Genomic DNA, 11755 nt, shown 5'->3' on the forward strand with positions numbered 1-11755 from the left:
TTCTACGAGTTGTCCTGCCGTTAAGATTTTTCCGACTGTTCCATAGCGGTGTTGAGCTGCTTGGAGGGTTCGGTGGGAGGTATAAATTAGTTCGCCACTAGAGTTATGGGCAGTGGCCCATACGTGACTCACAGTATACCCAAGCGTGACTGTTAGTGAGTCAGCTAGGTCGAGTGCACGGAGTGGCGTCGTCTTGATGGCTGTAAGAAGTTTATGGAGACTTTTTCCATCCCCCTCAGTCCAGGGTGTGAACCTCCGAGATTTATTGCGGATTTGACGTTGGAGCTTTGCCAGTACAGGTAAGTGGGTCGGAGTAATGTGGTGTCGGTACCAATTGAGATACCCAAGTAACTGCTGGAGTCGTGTTTTTTCCGTTGGCAGTTGTCCCTCTAGTTGTCCCTGGAATGGGCTGGTGTCCGGACTTCCGTGGGTTACGCCACACCTTGTTTGGTCAGTGAAATTGGTGCCTAAGAACGTAATGTCAGTGGTAGGCTGAAGCTTTGATTTCTTCCGACTTGTGGTCCAGCCGGTCCGCTCGAGGTGGTCTACCAAGTTGTTGGTGACTTGGGCTACTGTGCCTAGGTCGCGGCCCATAATGGCAAGGTCATCGACGTAGCTCCAAATGTTTAATTCGTCCTGGCTGGGTAGAATGTAGGAGGTGCAGAATTTTTTCAGCGTATCATTCATGGCACCCATGGCTAACGCTGGCGCATTGCGGTACCCTTGCGGGCAGACTGTCCACTTATACATGGTGCCATTGACACACATGTTCAACACCCCTTGGGCATCGTTGATTGGAATGGAGAAGAACATGTCTTTGAGATCAAGAGTTGTCCCAAACCACATGTCCTTTTGAAATTGCGCCATTTCATATAAGCATTGGGGCAGCGTAGATGGACTAGGTTGCGTGAGTGGTTGGCATCGCTTGTTAGCTTCGCGATAATCGACCACTAGTCGGACCTCGTTAGGCTTTCCTGGCCTTGCGATTCCCCATCCCGGCGAGAGTCGAGTGCTGGCTGTTATCGGTTGAATGCATTTTTGCTGTTCAAGGCATTGCAGAAGTTCGACTAGTGCCCCCTTCAAAGGATCCGTGGTCGGGATTGGCTTATAAACACCATGTCGATATATTGCAGATTGTAGGTTGGTGTTGATCGGGGTCAGCAACAGAGAGTGGGAGGGCTTGTAGTATCTGTTCTTTTAGCTGCAGTGCCTTGATGCCGGGAATGCCTAGGATGTTTATGCCCCCTAGAACTGCCTCAAGTGGCTTGCTGTGACTGACTACCCAGAATTTGACCTTTGCGGTAGCTGCTGTTGCGTTCAGTCCTTGCACCATGATGGTTTTTGAGGTTTTTTCATGAGGTGTCGTAGGGGTTATAACGTTGACTTGTGCCCCTGTGTCAAGGAGGAAAGAAATCTTGCGCTGCAGTGTGGGGTTAGCGGGGTTATAGACGATGAGGCTGGTGTATGGACGTGAGTCCAGGGGGTCAGGCTTGGAAGCGTGGCCACCGGTTCGACCAGCGGCCATTACTCGTTTTTTTGCTTTTCGTTGTACTTTAAAGCCCAATTTCTCGGCAAGTGTCTTCTGTCCTTCGTCCATTAGGGCGCGCAGTTGCTGTTTAGTGAGGCCAGACTTGTTCAACAGGAACCGGAACATAGCTTTTTCTCTCGCTGTCCTCTCTAGTGGTGGCTTTGGTTCCGGTTGAAACGGCCCATCGCGACGTTCAATGGGGCACGCTGAATTTGGGTCCGGTTCTGTGGCCCAATGCACGCTCTTTGAGGACCTGGCTGTTTTCATTAGGGCCTGAAGACGTCCGAGTTGACTTTAGGATGTTTCCGGCTTGTTGGCCCACCTGCGGGGTGAGGAGGAGGCGGAGGGTAATGGCATGAGACCCTCCATAAACATCTACGCAGTCCTCCATGGCCTCCGGAGTGGTGGGGACCGTTCCGGGGTTTGTTAAGTATCGGTGTGGCCACGGTCCGTTGGCCTGTTGCGCTATTAATCCCAGTGGTCGGCGTCCGGCTTGCCAAGTGCAGTACAATGTTCCAATAATGGTCAATAGCAACTGCTCGGCTGGTGTTGGTTCTGGCCGTCCATCATGCCACACATGGGACTTTTGTGCAATTTGTCCTGCTACAAGCGATGGCAGTGGGATATTCCAAGCAATGTTCCTTTGCACTGATCCAAGATCAGTAGCATGTCCCCCACTCCACGCCGCTTGGCGGGTGAGGAAGCAGGCCTCTTCTAGGTCCAGTAATTCCGAGCCAAATTCGACCACTAATCGACCGAGCCAAACAGCTAAAGTCTCTCCAGGTTTAATTTTTGACTCTTTAAATAGCTCTTGCATTTCAGCTCGATTGCGGGTACGAAGCGTAGTGGTTGCTTGGATTTGGCCCTGTGAATTAGTCGTATACTTAACTATGCTTACGGGAAGGGCCTCTGTCGGAGGAGGCTCCGGGGGCAGAGTGGGCAAAACAGGATATAATTACTCACTACCCTTTCTTTCGTTTTCATAAGGAGGTGGTGTGGTTTCCGCAGGCGGGGCTACCGGCCCTGGAGCCGCCTCGTTCCTCCGCAGCTCTAGGGCGGCGCTGGAAGGAAGCTGGTTTCGGTTGCAGTTACAAAAAGGGGGTGGAACCGTTGGGGACGGTGCCTCCCCGGGGGGCGGGGCCGTTGCCTGGATTCCCGCCTGTTCTTTCAAAGCTCCACCCTTCTTTTCCAGGTCCTCCAGGCGACTCACTTTTTTCCCAGCGCCATTTTCTAGTGGCTGCTTAAGGGGTTCCGCCGCTGCTGCTTCTGCTGCGGCCTTGCCTACAGTTATTAACTGGCTGCTTAGATTTTAAATATCACGCGTTGCATTGACAAATGCGCGGAATAAAACATTAATCATTTTTCCTTTGTCCCATTTGGGGCCTGCCCATTTAGTCGCGGTGCAGCCCTCCATCTCTAAACTTTTGCGGAGCTGAGTGAACAGTTCGTGACTGCGTGACTGGGGTACCATGGTCGGGCAGTTAAACTTGTCGGGAGGTGTTCCTTCCCCGCCCTCTCGTACGTGGCGGATGCAGCAGGCAAACTCCTGGGCAGGGGTCGGGTCCGCTACGCTTGCCGCTTTTACCCAATTTAGGGACAGGTTCCCGCTTCGTCCCAGGGTCCATACACGACCCCTGTTCTGCCCACAACACAGCCCAGGGCCCTTACATCGAGCTTAGTGCTCCACTCTTTTCCCTCTCCCGCTTCGCCCCTCAGAGAGAAATGACCGGTAACTGCGTTTGGTCCTGTTTCCCCGGCCTGATGGTAGGCAATGTGTGCCCATAGATCATCCGAACCGGACGTCAGCCGCTCCCCACTGGGCCATACCGGACGTCAGCCGCTCCCCACTGCGCCATGGACAGTTTTTAACTAATTCCAACTCCCTTGCGTCTTCCCCGTATCCCAGCCTCGTCGCCATGTCGCCACAAAGAGCCGCAGCGCGGGGTTCGGGGCCTTAGGAGCCCTAGTCGGCGGGTGGGTACTTGTGACGCTTGGAGTGGAATCAGGTACTCAAGCATTTTGATTGAACAAAAAGATTGTTTACTTACACTGCTCATACAGTGCAGGTCAGAAGCTTGCTTCGATTGCAGTTGTAAACAAAACTTGGGTTGGGCAGAAATTACAGAGTTCGTTTGGTCGGTCTGCAAATGTGTGGGCCGGCAGTTGTCAGGTTACGTCTAGGTCTAGGTTGGTGACGGGGAGCGATTAGAGGTTGATCAGGCCCCTAAGTTCTTCTCTAAGACACACGTGGAGTTTGCTAGGCTCCACAGCGTGCTCAGAGCTCTCCACGAGACATATGTGGAGTTCTCCACCTTGGGCGGAAACTGCTTCAACCTCTTATACGGCCAGCAAGCCAATCGCTGGCCGCCAGGTAGGAATAATTTAGAACAGTCCAATAGTGGGGTACGAATTTACATAAGATTGGCGGGAACTTTTTCTAGGTCATTAATATATAGTCACTAGGCTCTGGAGTTTTCCACTCGTGACCTGCTTACATGACCTACTTACAAAATGATTGACAGACTGTGCCTTCTGTATCAAACTATGGAATTCTCCACTGTACTATAGGCATATGAACAATGGGTTCTGACATCAATGTGGGATACAGTGGCCAAAAGCTGGAATCCAGGGTGCTGATAAAATGTGGTGTTACCTAACATGGAGGGACTTCATCTGGCCTGTGGCAGGTCCCTTGGTCCTGTTTGGCCCAAGTGCAGTCCAGCCTGTGGCGCATCCTGCTGCCCCCTGGGCTGGGGCTGGGGCAAGGGCTGTGCGCTGTTGGCAGTAGCAGAGAGGAGCTGCAGGGTGTGCAGATTCCAGGGGGGGGGGGAAGGAGGGGGGGCTGGCCACCCCACAGCTAACTGCCTATGTGTCCCACAAGCCTAAATAATTGCCTGCCTCTGTGCTAGAGGAAGTTTAATTGCACTTGGAAAAGCTAGAGGTTAGTGGGTGGCAGGGTGTACGTTAGGCCAACAGCCTACAAACCCACTTGGATTCTAGTTCCACCTGTGCTGAAGCAACCTGCATGCTGCAGGGGATGCAAGGATAAGGGGAAAAGTTTTGAGTGGGCTCAGAATTTTTTGGTACAGGAAACCAAACAATGCATTTGTGATTACTTGGGCTTATTCCAAGGGAACAGACTGGAAATGCTTGGGGGTAAGTGTTGCTTTTGTATGGTACAGGGGTATAGGTTGTAGCCATGTTGGTCTAAGGACATAGGGAGACAAGGTTCTTTGGGTGAGTCTGATATCTTTTATTAGACCAACTTAAATAGGTGGGGAAAACAATTATTAAGCAAGCTTTCAGGTTTAAAAAACCCTTCATCAGGCTGAGGAAGTTTCTGCAGTTGGGGTATGCTCTACTTTTCATTCCATCCAGGAAAAGAAGCCAGAGGCTGGGCTGGTATGCATACAAGATAGGCAGTCAGTGAAGATGTAAACTGAGGAATTGGTACGGGAGAGACAGGCTGGGTGGCAGGGAGAAGGGGGATGAATGTAGCAGTTAAATAATAGAGAGGTACCTGGGGAGTCAGATGTCAGGCAGGCTATAATGTGTCATAAATCCAGTGTCTATATTTAGTCCATGATTTTTAATGCCATCAGCATTCCTGGATCTTACAGATGCACCACCAGAAATGTAATGCATCTCATCCAATTCACCAAATGCCCTGATGGAAAATACATAGGAGAGACCAAACAACAACTGCGCGCCAGAATGAATGCACACCGGAAATCTATCAAATACGAGAATACCTTATATTTATAATTTTTTTTTTTAACATCTTTACTGACTGTCTATCTTGTATGCATACCAGCCCAGCCTCTGGCTTCTTTTCCTGGATGGAATGAAAAGTAGAGCATACCCCAACTGCAGAAACTTCCTCAGCCTGACGAAGGGTTTTTAAACCTGAAATCTTGCTTAAAATTTTTTTCCCCAACTATTTAAGTTGGTCTAATAAAAGATATCAGATTCACCCAAAGAACAATGTTTGTTTTGTATGGCGGTATTTGGAAAAAAAAAATCAGCCTCTTGTTTTTCATGTGGCTCCCTGCCTCTTCCTTGTTTCCCAAGCACTTACACGTTGATATAATGTAAAACCGACAATTAAAAAAAAAAAAAAAAAAGTAAGAAAATAGCAGTACTACTGCTTAAACTACAAGCCCTGTAAAAACCAGTCAGTCTACCTGTAAGTAAAGTGTGTGTGAAGTGCCATAAAATGAGTAAGTGCTACACTTAATAGAAATGACCAGCAATGCCAAGCCATACAATCTTGATTGTCTTGGAATTTCACATGGCCAGCAAGTATCATTTCCTTTTCCAGGTTTGCACATGGGCTAAGAAAACAGTGGAACTGTACTTCCATTCCAGAAGAATATCAACTAAATTTTAGACCACTCCACCCAGAAATGTTCAGTTGCTGCAGTGGCCATAGGGCATGGTTACTTGTAGGAAAGCACACCAGTGCTGGAGTTGGGGCCTGTAGCCTGTTGTCCATCTTGGAGAACAGTCACAAACAACATCTTCTGCTGCATCCAGGCATGTTCTTAGGTCAGTTGTGCCCAACCTTTTCAACCCGTGGGCCAGAGGAACAGTGCTAAGTCCATCCACAGGCTGAATCTGGTCTGTGGCCTTGGCATAGTGTGCAGTGCTGGCCTGTTTGGGGGCTGGTGCAGCCATACAGTAATGGCCTACTGGGCTTCATCAGGTCCTGGGCGGGTGGTTTCTGTGTGCATCAGGGCATGGCTTAATCCAGGTACCTGACCCCTGCATGGGGCCAGCCTGGCAAGGGCCAATCCATGCGAGGCTTGGAAATTTGGTAGCTGGTGGCTAAATTTATGGACCTGCAGAGACCCATGCGCTGGCTTCCATGGACTGAATCTGGCTCACAGGTGGGGGTTGACCACCCCTGTTCTAGATAGTCTGCCACTACTTGCCTTTCATCTACCTGTCACACTTTTGCTGTTCCTTCCAAGCTTCAAAGTGCCTGTCCAAATTTTACTGCCCAAAGTCACTATTCATTTCTTGTTGTAGGTTGTCCCTGAACCTCTCTCTCTCTCCCCCTGCTGGTATAGGGTCTTTTCATCAAGAAGCATGAGTGTCTGTCTTGGTCCAGCAGAACTGGGAGCTTCTTCCAAGGCAGTGAAAGAACTTTTTCTATTTTAGTCTAGAAAAATAGTTGTTCTGCCTTATAGAAAGGCTGATTCAATTATTTTTATCTATGGGATGTGCCTTTATTTCATCTCTCAGGGGTGTTGGTTATAGCCGTGTTGGTCTAAGGACATAGGCAGACAAGGTTCTCTGGGTAAATGTGACATCTTTTATTAGACCAACTGAATAGTTGGGAAAATTGCTCTTTGCAAGTTATGCCTGAAGAGGGCTGTTTGTGGCCAAAAGCTTGCAAAGAACATTTTTTCCAACTATTTAGTTGATCTATGTCCCAGGGGTATGGAAGGAAAGAGGTGGGAGACCCCTTTATCTGTGTGGGTCACGGTGGGGACAACTTGTCACAGCAACAAAAAGAAAAGCCCTGAGGACAGGGCATACTCATCCTCTCCAGGCTCGGCTGGGACAGATGAGCTGCAAAGAGACGGAGTACCCACTCACTTTATCAGCCGTTTTTTTTTTGCAGCTGGGGCTGGTGCACACTGATGACATCACACGAGGAAGCCGGCTGTCCAGAATAAAGGACAACTTGTCACAGCAACATGAGGGAATTGGCCAGGAGAAAGATAGGTGGCAATTTAACAGACACAGGACATGTGAGTGGGGAGTGGGCCTAGGCCCCCCTGCTGTAATTTTGGTTCCTTTTAGGGCTTCTGTTTGTTTCTTTGAAACCCCGGAGCCTGAAAGGAGCCATTGGGTAGAAGCTGAGGGCTGAGCGTGCCAGGGCCGCTCAGAGGGATCCCAATGCGGAGAAACTAGGCCGATCCATAAGGCCATCACCTTCTTTCTCATTTTCTCTGCACAGACAACCCTCCCTCCACCACCTCATGCAGACAGGATGCTTTAAGTAGTGAGCACCTGGAGGCCAAGCACCACTAGTACCAAGGGATGTAATACAGCCCCTGGGAGTTAAATAAACTTCTGGAACATTGTTTTAAGGCTATTACGCTCTGCCCTTTTTTCACTGGTATAAAAAGGTCTTTGATGGAGAAGTTGGTGTCTGTGGTGTAAAATGTGTGTTCAGCAGTAACATACATATTTTGTATGCAAGTTGAATATTGGAAAGGGCACAGAGAAGAGCAGTGGAAATTGATTAGAAGTCTAGAAAATGTGACTTAGGAGAACAAGGTTTTCTTGTTCTTGCGCACTCTGTCACCAATTTTTCCAATAGCATAGCCACCAAACTTTTCTGTAAAGTATGATGCTGTTCTTGGGGTAGTGCTGGGCTCTATACCACACTTGACTGAACTACTGATAGAAGGATGGGTAGATAAATGGTTTTCAAATCTGCTGTTACTGTGCTACACCTTTATGGTATGTTTTTAACTCTCTTCTGACCTGTTTCTGATTAGTCTCTCTCCTTTGCCAGTTTCCTTAAGATGCTGTCACAGAATTGCTGATTTTGGGTATGCATTGGAACAAGAGTTTTAAATGTGGACCAGTTGTATAAAAGTTAATAGGAGGTTTCTAACACACAGAAATCAAAAAGGATGATAGATAGAAGGACTAGAAAATATGGCAGTGGAGCACTATTACAAAGCAGGCTCTGTAACCTTGGCTTCAATTATGTTCACATTATGCAATAGGTGAGTTAGAGACCTACCTTAAGGCAGAGTCCAGACTCAAGCATGCCTGGGCACAAAGCACACACAAATGGGTAAATCAAGTTCTTATGCATAGGATACTGGTTTAAAATTCAAATTAAGGGGTTTTAAGCAATGGACTTACCTTTAGAAAAAGGGAAAGAACATTCATGGAGCTTGTTTGTTTGTTAGTTTGTATTTATATGTTCAAAGTACTGTACAAGGTGAGATACTTAGTATAATTATGTATCTGACTTAACTCCCTTGTTACTGACCTTAGTGAGTTTGAAGATGACATGAGGTGCTTTTATCTTTCCAAGTGGAGCATAACGTGGCTGGTGGAGAGAGCAGTAAGCTGTGACTCAGGAGACCTGGATTCTATTCCTGGGTCAGCTGGGTGACCTTAGGCAAGTCACTTAATTGTTCCATGCCTCAGTTTCCCCCACCTGTAAAATCGGAATAATGATACTAACCTCTTGCAAAAGTGCTTTGAATTGCTTTACAAGCCAGGTATTACTTGAATTAATTTCTTTACTTCTTAGAAAATGTGCATTTTTACCTTTAGCATATGTTTTATGCTGTGACTAAGTTGGATATACATGAACTTAACTGTGACTACTACAAACAAGCACGCTTGCACAAAACTCATTTGTATATGTGAAATATTTGTACTGGCCTTGTACAGCCAAAGGTTCATACCTTGGTCAAACCAAAACAAATTTTTCACAGAACTCTTGCTTTTCTTCTCTTCTCAAACTTCAACCTTTTACTCTGCAGGTATTTTATTTGTAGTTTGCTTGTGTAGAAGTTGCAGTACTCTGAAAGCATTAAACCCCCCCCCCCCCAAAACTTTTGCTATCTTCCTCTTTTGGTGCCCAACTGTAAGTTCCTTGAACAAGGTACAGTATTCTGAGACACTCAACACACCGCATTAAGGTATTTCAGCTTGGACACCCAAAATTACTTTTTTAAAAATACCCCCCCATATTCATATTTATATAATGTAAACAATGATATATTCCACCCCCACACACACACACGCACACACTGTCAAAAAGCACTGTGCTCCTTTTTGCTCAGACTTTCCAAAAAGTTTTCACTTTGGGCAGAGTCCAAGATTGGAAAATTATTTTGGTCCAAAAGTGTTTTAAGCAACTGTGGATGGAGTAGATGGAAACAATTGTGTCATCTGCTATAATATCTTGTCAATCTTTTCAACTTTTGTCTCAGTCTAATTTTTTTTTGTATGTAGTTTTTAATTTTTATTGGTGAATTTGCTTTCCACCTGCTCTCCACCCCATGCCATGTAAATAAATAAAACTTTCTTGGTAACAACTCAGTATTACAAAATGTTTTGGGTTTGGGTTTGTTTTGTGGGGGATATATCTGGAGCCAATATTTTTGTTATATACTTATACACCTACTGCGCTATGGAAGATTGTAAGGATTTTGAGTGTGTGTTTTGGCTGCTGAATTTGTATTAACTATTGGTTGAAGGGAGCTGCAGTAGCCTGTTTTTCATAATTGTATTGAGGAGCACCCAAAGCAGGGGCCAGGTGCTGCTGTTTGCTTAATGAGCGTACACATCACGGTTACAATCCTGTGTAGCACTGGGGCCCAAGAGAAATTAGACATTTAAATAAAAAATTCTTTTAACCTGGGATTCCAGGTTATGGGCATCTGCAGTTTACATGATGCATCTATTTTGTAACTGACTTTCAGTAATAACTAATCTTTATTTCTAGACTAGTTAGGATTTTTGTTTCTAAAGTGGACCGTGTGATGATGAGCATCATACTCTGAAAGGTGTTTTTGTGGTGGTTGCTGTAGATTTCAAGGGCGGGAGGGGATAGAAGAGCAACAATAATAAAAACTCCCACAAAATGTTTGGTGGCAGAGATCTCTACCTACTGAATCCATGTTTTACAGAACCTCCCCCTTCTCCTGTTAATTAGTAAATCCCCCTTGTCTCTGCACTCCCCCCTTCCTCTTCAGCCTATGAAATGTAATTACATCTGGAGAGCCAAGCAGTAGGGAACTCTGTTCTAGCTGCTTCCCTGTTTGTACATTGTCAGGGCTTTGGCACAGGACCATTTATGAGCATGCAGGCGGATCTCTGGCAGAGAAAAGTACTGTGTTTTTCCACTGCGATAGGCTAGTGCTGGGGTTTGTTCTTTTCTTATCCAATCCTCCAGTTTTCTTGTCTTGACAGAATAACATGTCCATGTAAGGAGGTGGATTGTACCATGAAAACTTTTCAGAAAAAGAGGTAGGTCTGGATTGTTTAGGCACCTGGGATTGGAGTTGGAAAAACAGCTGTTTTTTTGAGAAGTTGCAACAGCTGATAACTGGCTTCTAGCACTACGCTGAGGAGCCTTTTGCGCAGCTTGTAGACCTTTAAACTGGAAGTGCCTGATCTGGGGAGCTGATAAATCAGGAACTAGCTAACCTCCCTGCAGGTTTGTAATGCATCAAGCCAGAGGAGGCCCCTGGTGCCCGGATGTCTATCAAAATTAGTGTAATCCAGTGCTGAACTAGAGAGATTTAGCTCAGGGAACTGTCTTTGGGAGTAGGGAATACTGTGATATTTTAGAGGTTGCAAATACACAGAAACCAGGAAGCAGCCAGAAAGCATCAGCAAATGGGAAAAAAAAATTTTGGCTGGGGGGTAGGGCAGCCAGTTTGGGGATAGGGGGCTCATGGACAGAAAATATTTGCCATTATAAACTTCACTATGGCTGCCCAGTCAAGGTAAGGAATTAATTTAACTTTTACTATGGTGTAGGTTTTATTGAGAACTGGTACCTAGCCTTACTTTACAGTGTCTTCCTTCCTCTGCTACTACAGTTTGCTGTTCTGTGTGAGTAAATTGTGTTTAAATGTCTCTGGATTAAAATCCTGCATGGACTTTTCTTCTCTTTTTGAATAAAATGCAGTCTCTTTTTACAGTACACACATGGGCATGAAATAAAATGAATAACTCCCTGTAAGCACTCTCTTTATCAAAACAAAAAGTTTTAATAGGTCCTTCCTTTATTAAAACTGATCTTCTCTTTTGTGAATTCCTATCTTTTTTTCTTCTGGAACTCTATGTTAGCACCTATAAACAAGACTTTTATGGTAGTTTATGTCAGCCTTATAAAAGGCAAGGGATGTGTGTATATATTAGACTTGCACCTTTTGGAAAATTAGCTGTATAAAATGGTAGCAGGTTTGTTTGTGTGTAAATCTGCTGAGTAGGCAAATGCTGATAATGTATTCTGAGGTTGTGAAGAGGAGAGTTTAGAAAAGAATGATTAACATTAGTTGTCAGTGAAAGGAAAAGGCCATTCTACCAAACTTTTTTTTAAATCACCTTTTACATTTTAAACCGAACAGAAGTTCCTGAAGTATTCATTTTACAGGTTGTGGTTAGGGGGAGAATGAGTCCCTTTTATAAAAAAACAAAAACAAAAAAAACCCAAAAATCACATTGCATGTT

The 11755-nt window shown here is 45.8% G+C and overlaps 1 protein-coding gene across 8 annotated transcripts in view; it reads left to right on the top strand.

The window, feature by feature from the left end:
• The window catches only part of AFF1 (AF4/FMR2 family member 1), a 220426-nt gene that overhangs the window by 44936 nt on the left and 163735 nt on the right, over positions 1 to 11755 (top strand). For 3 of the 8 annotated variants that reach the window (XM_025197254.1, XM_006018092.3, XM_025197257.1), the window contains exon 1: positions 10749 to 11025. The exons of 2 other annotated variants lie outside the window; for them this stretch is intronic. Coding sequence is in view for 2 of the 6 variants with exons in the window: in XM_006018092.3 (XP_006018154.1) it covers positions 11009 to 11025 (17 nt within the window). In the remaining 4 variants the exon portion in view is untranslated. 3 more of the 8 variants (XM_025197255.1, XM_025197253.1, XM_025197256.1) reach the window with 3 other exon arrangements.

The sequence above is a fragment of the Alligator sinensis genome, unplaced genomic scaffold (genome assembly GCF_000455745.1).
Source record: "Alligator sinensis unplaced genomic scaffold, ASM45574v1 scaffold125_1, whole genome shotgun sequence".
Classification (NCBI taxonomy): domain Eukaryota; kingdom Metazoa; phylum Chordata; order Crocodylia; family Alligatoridae; genus Alligator; species Alligator sinensis.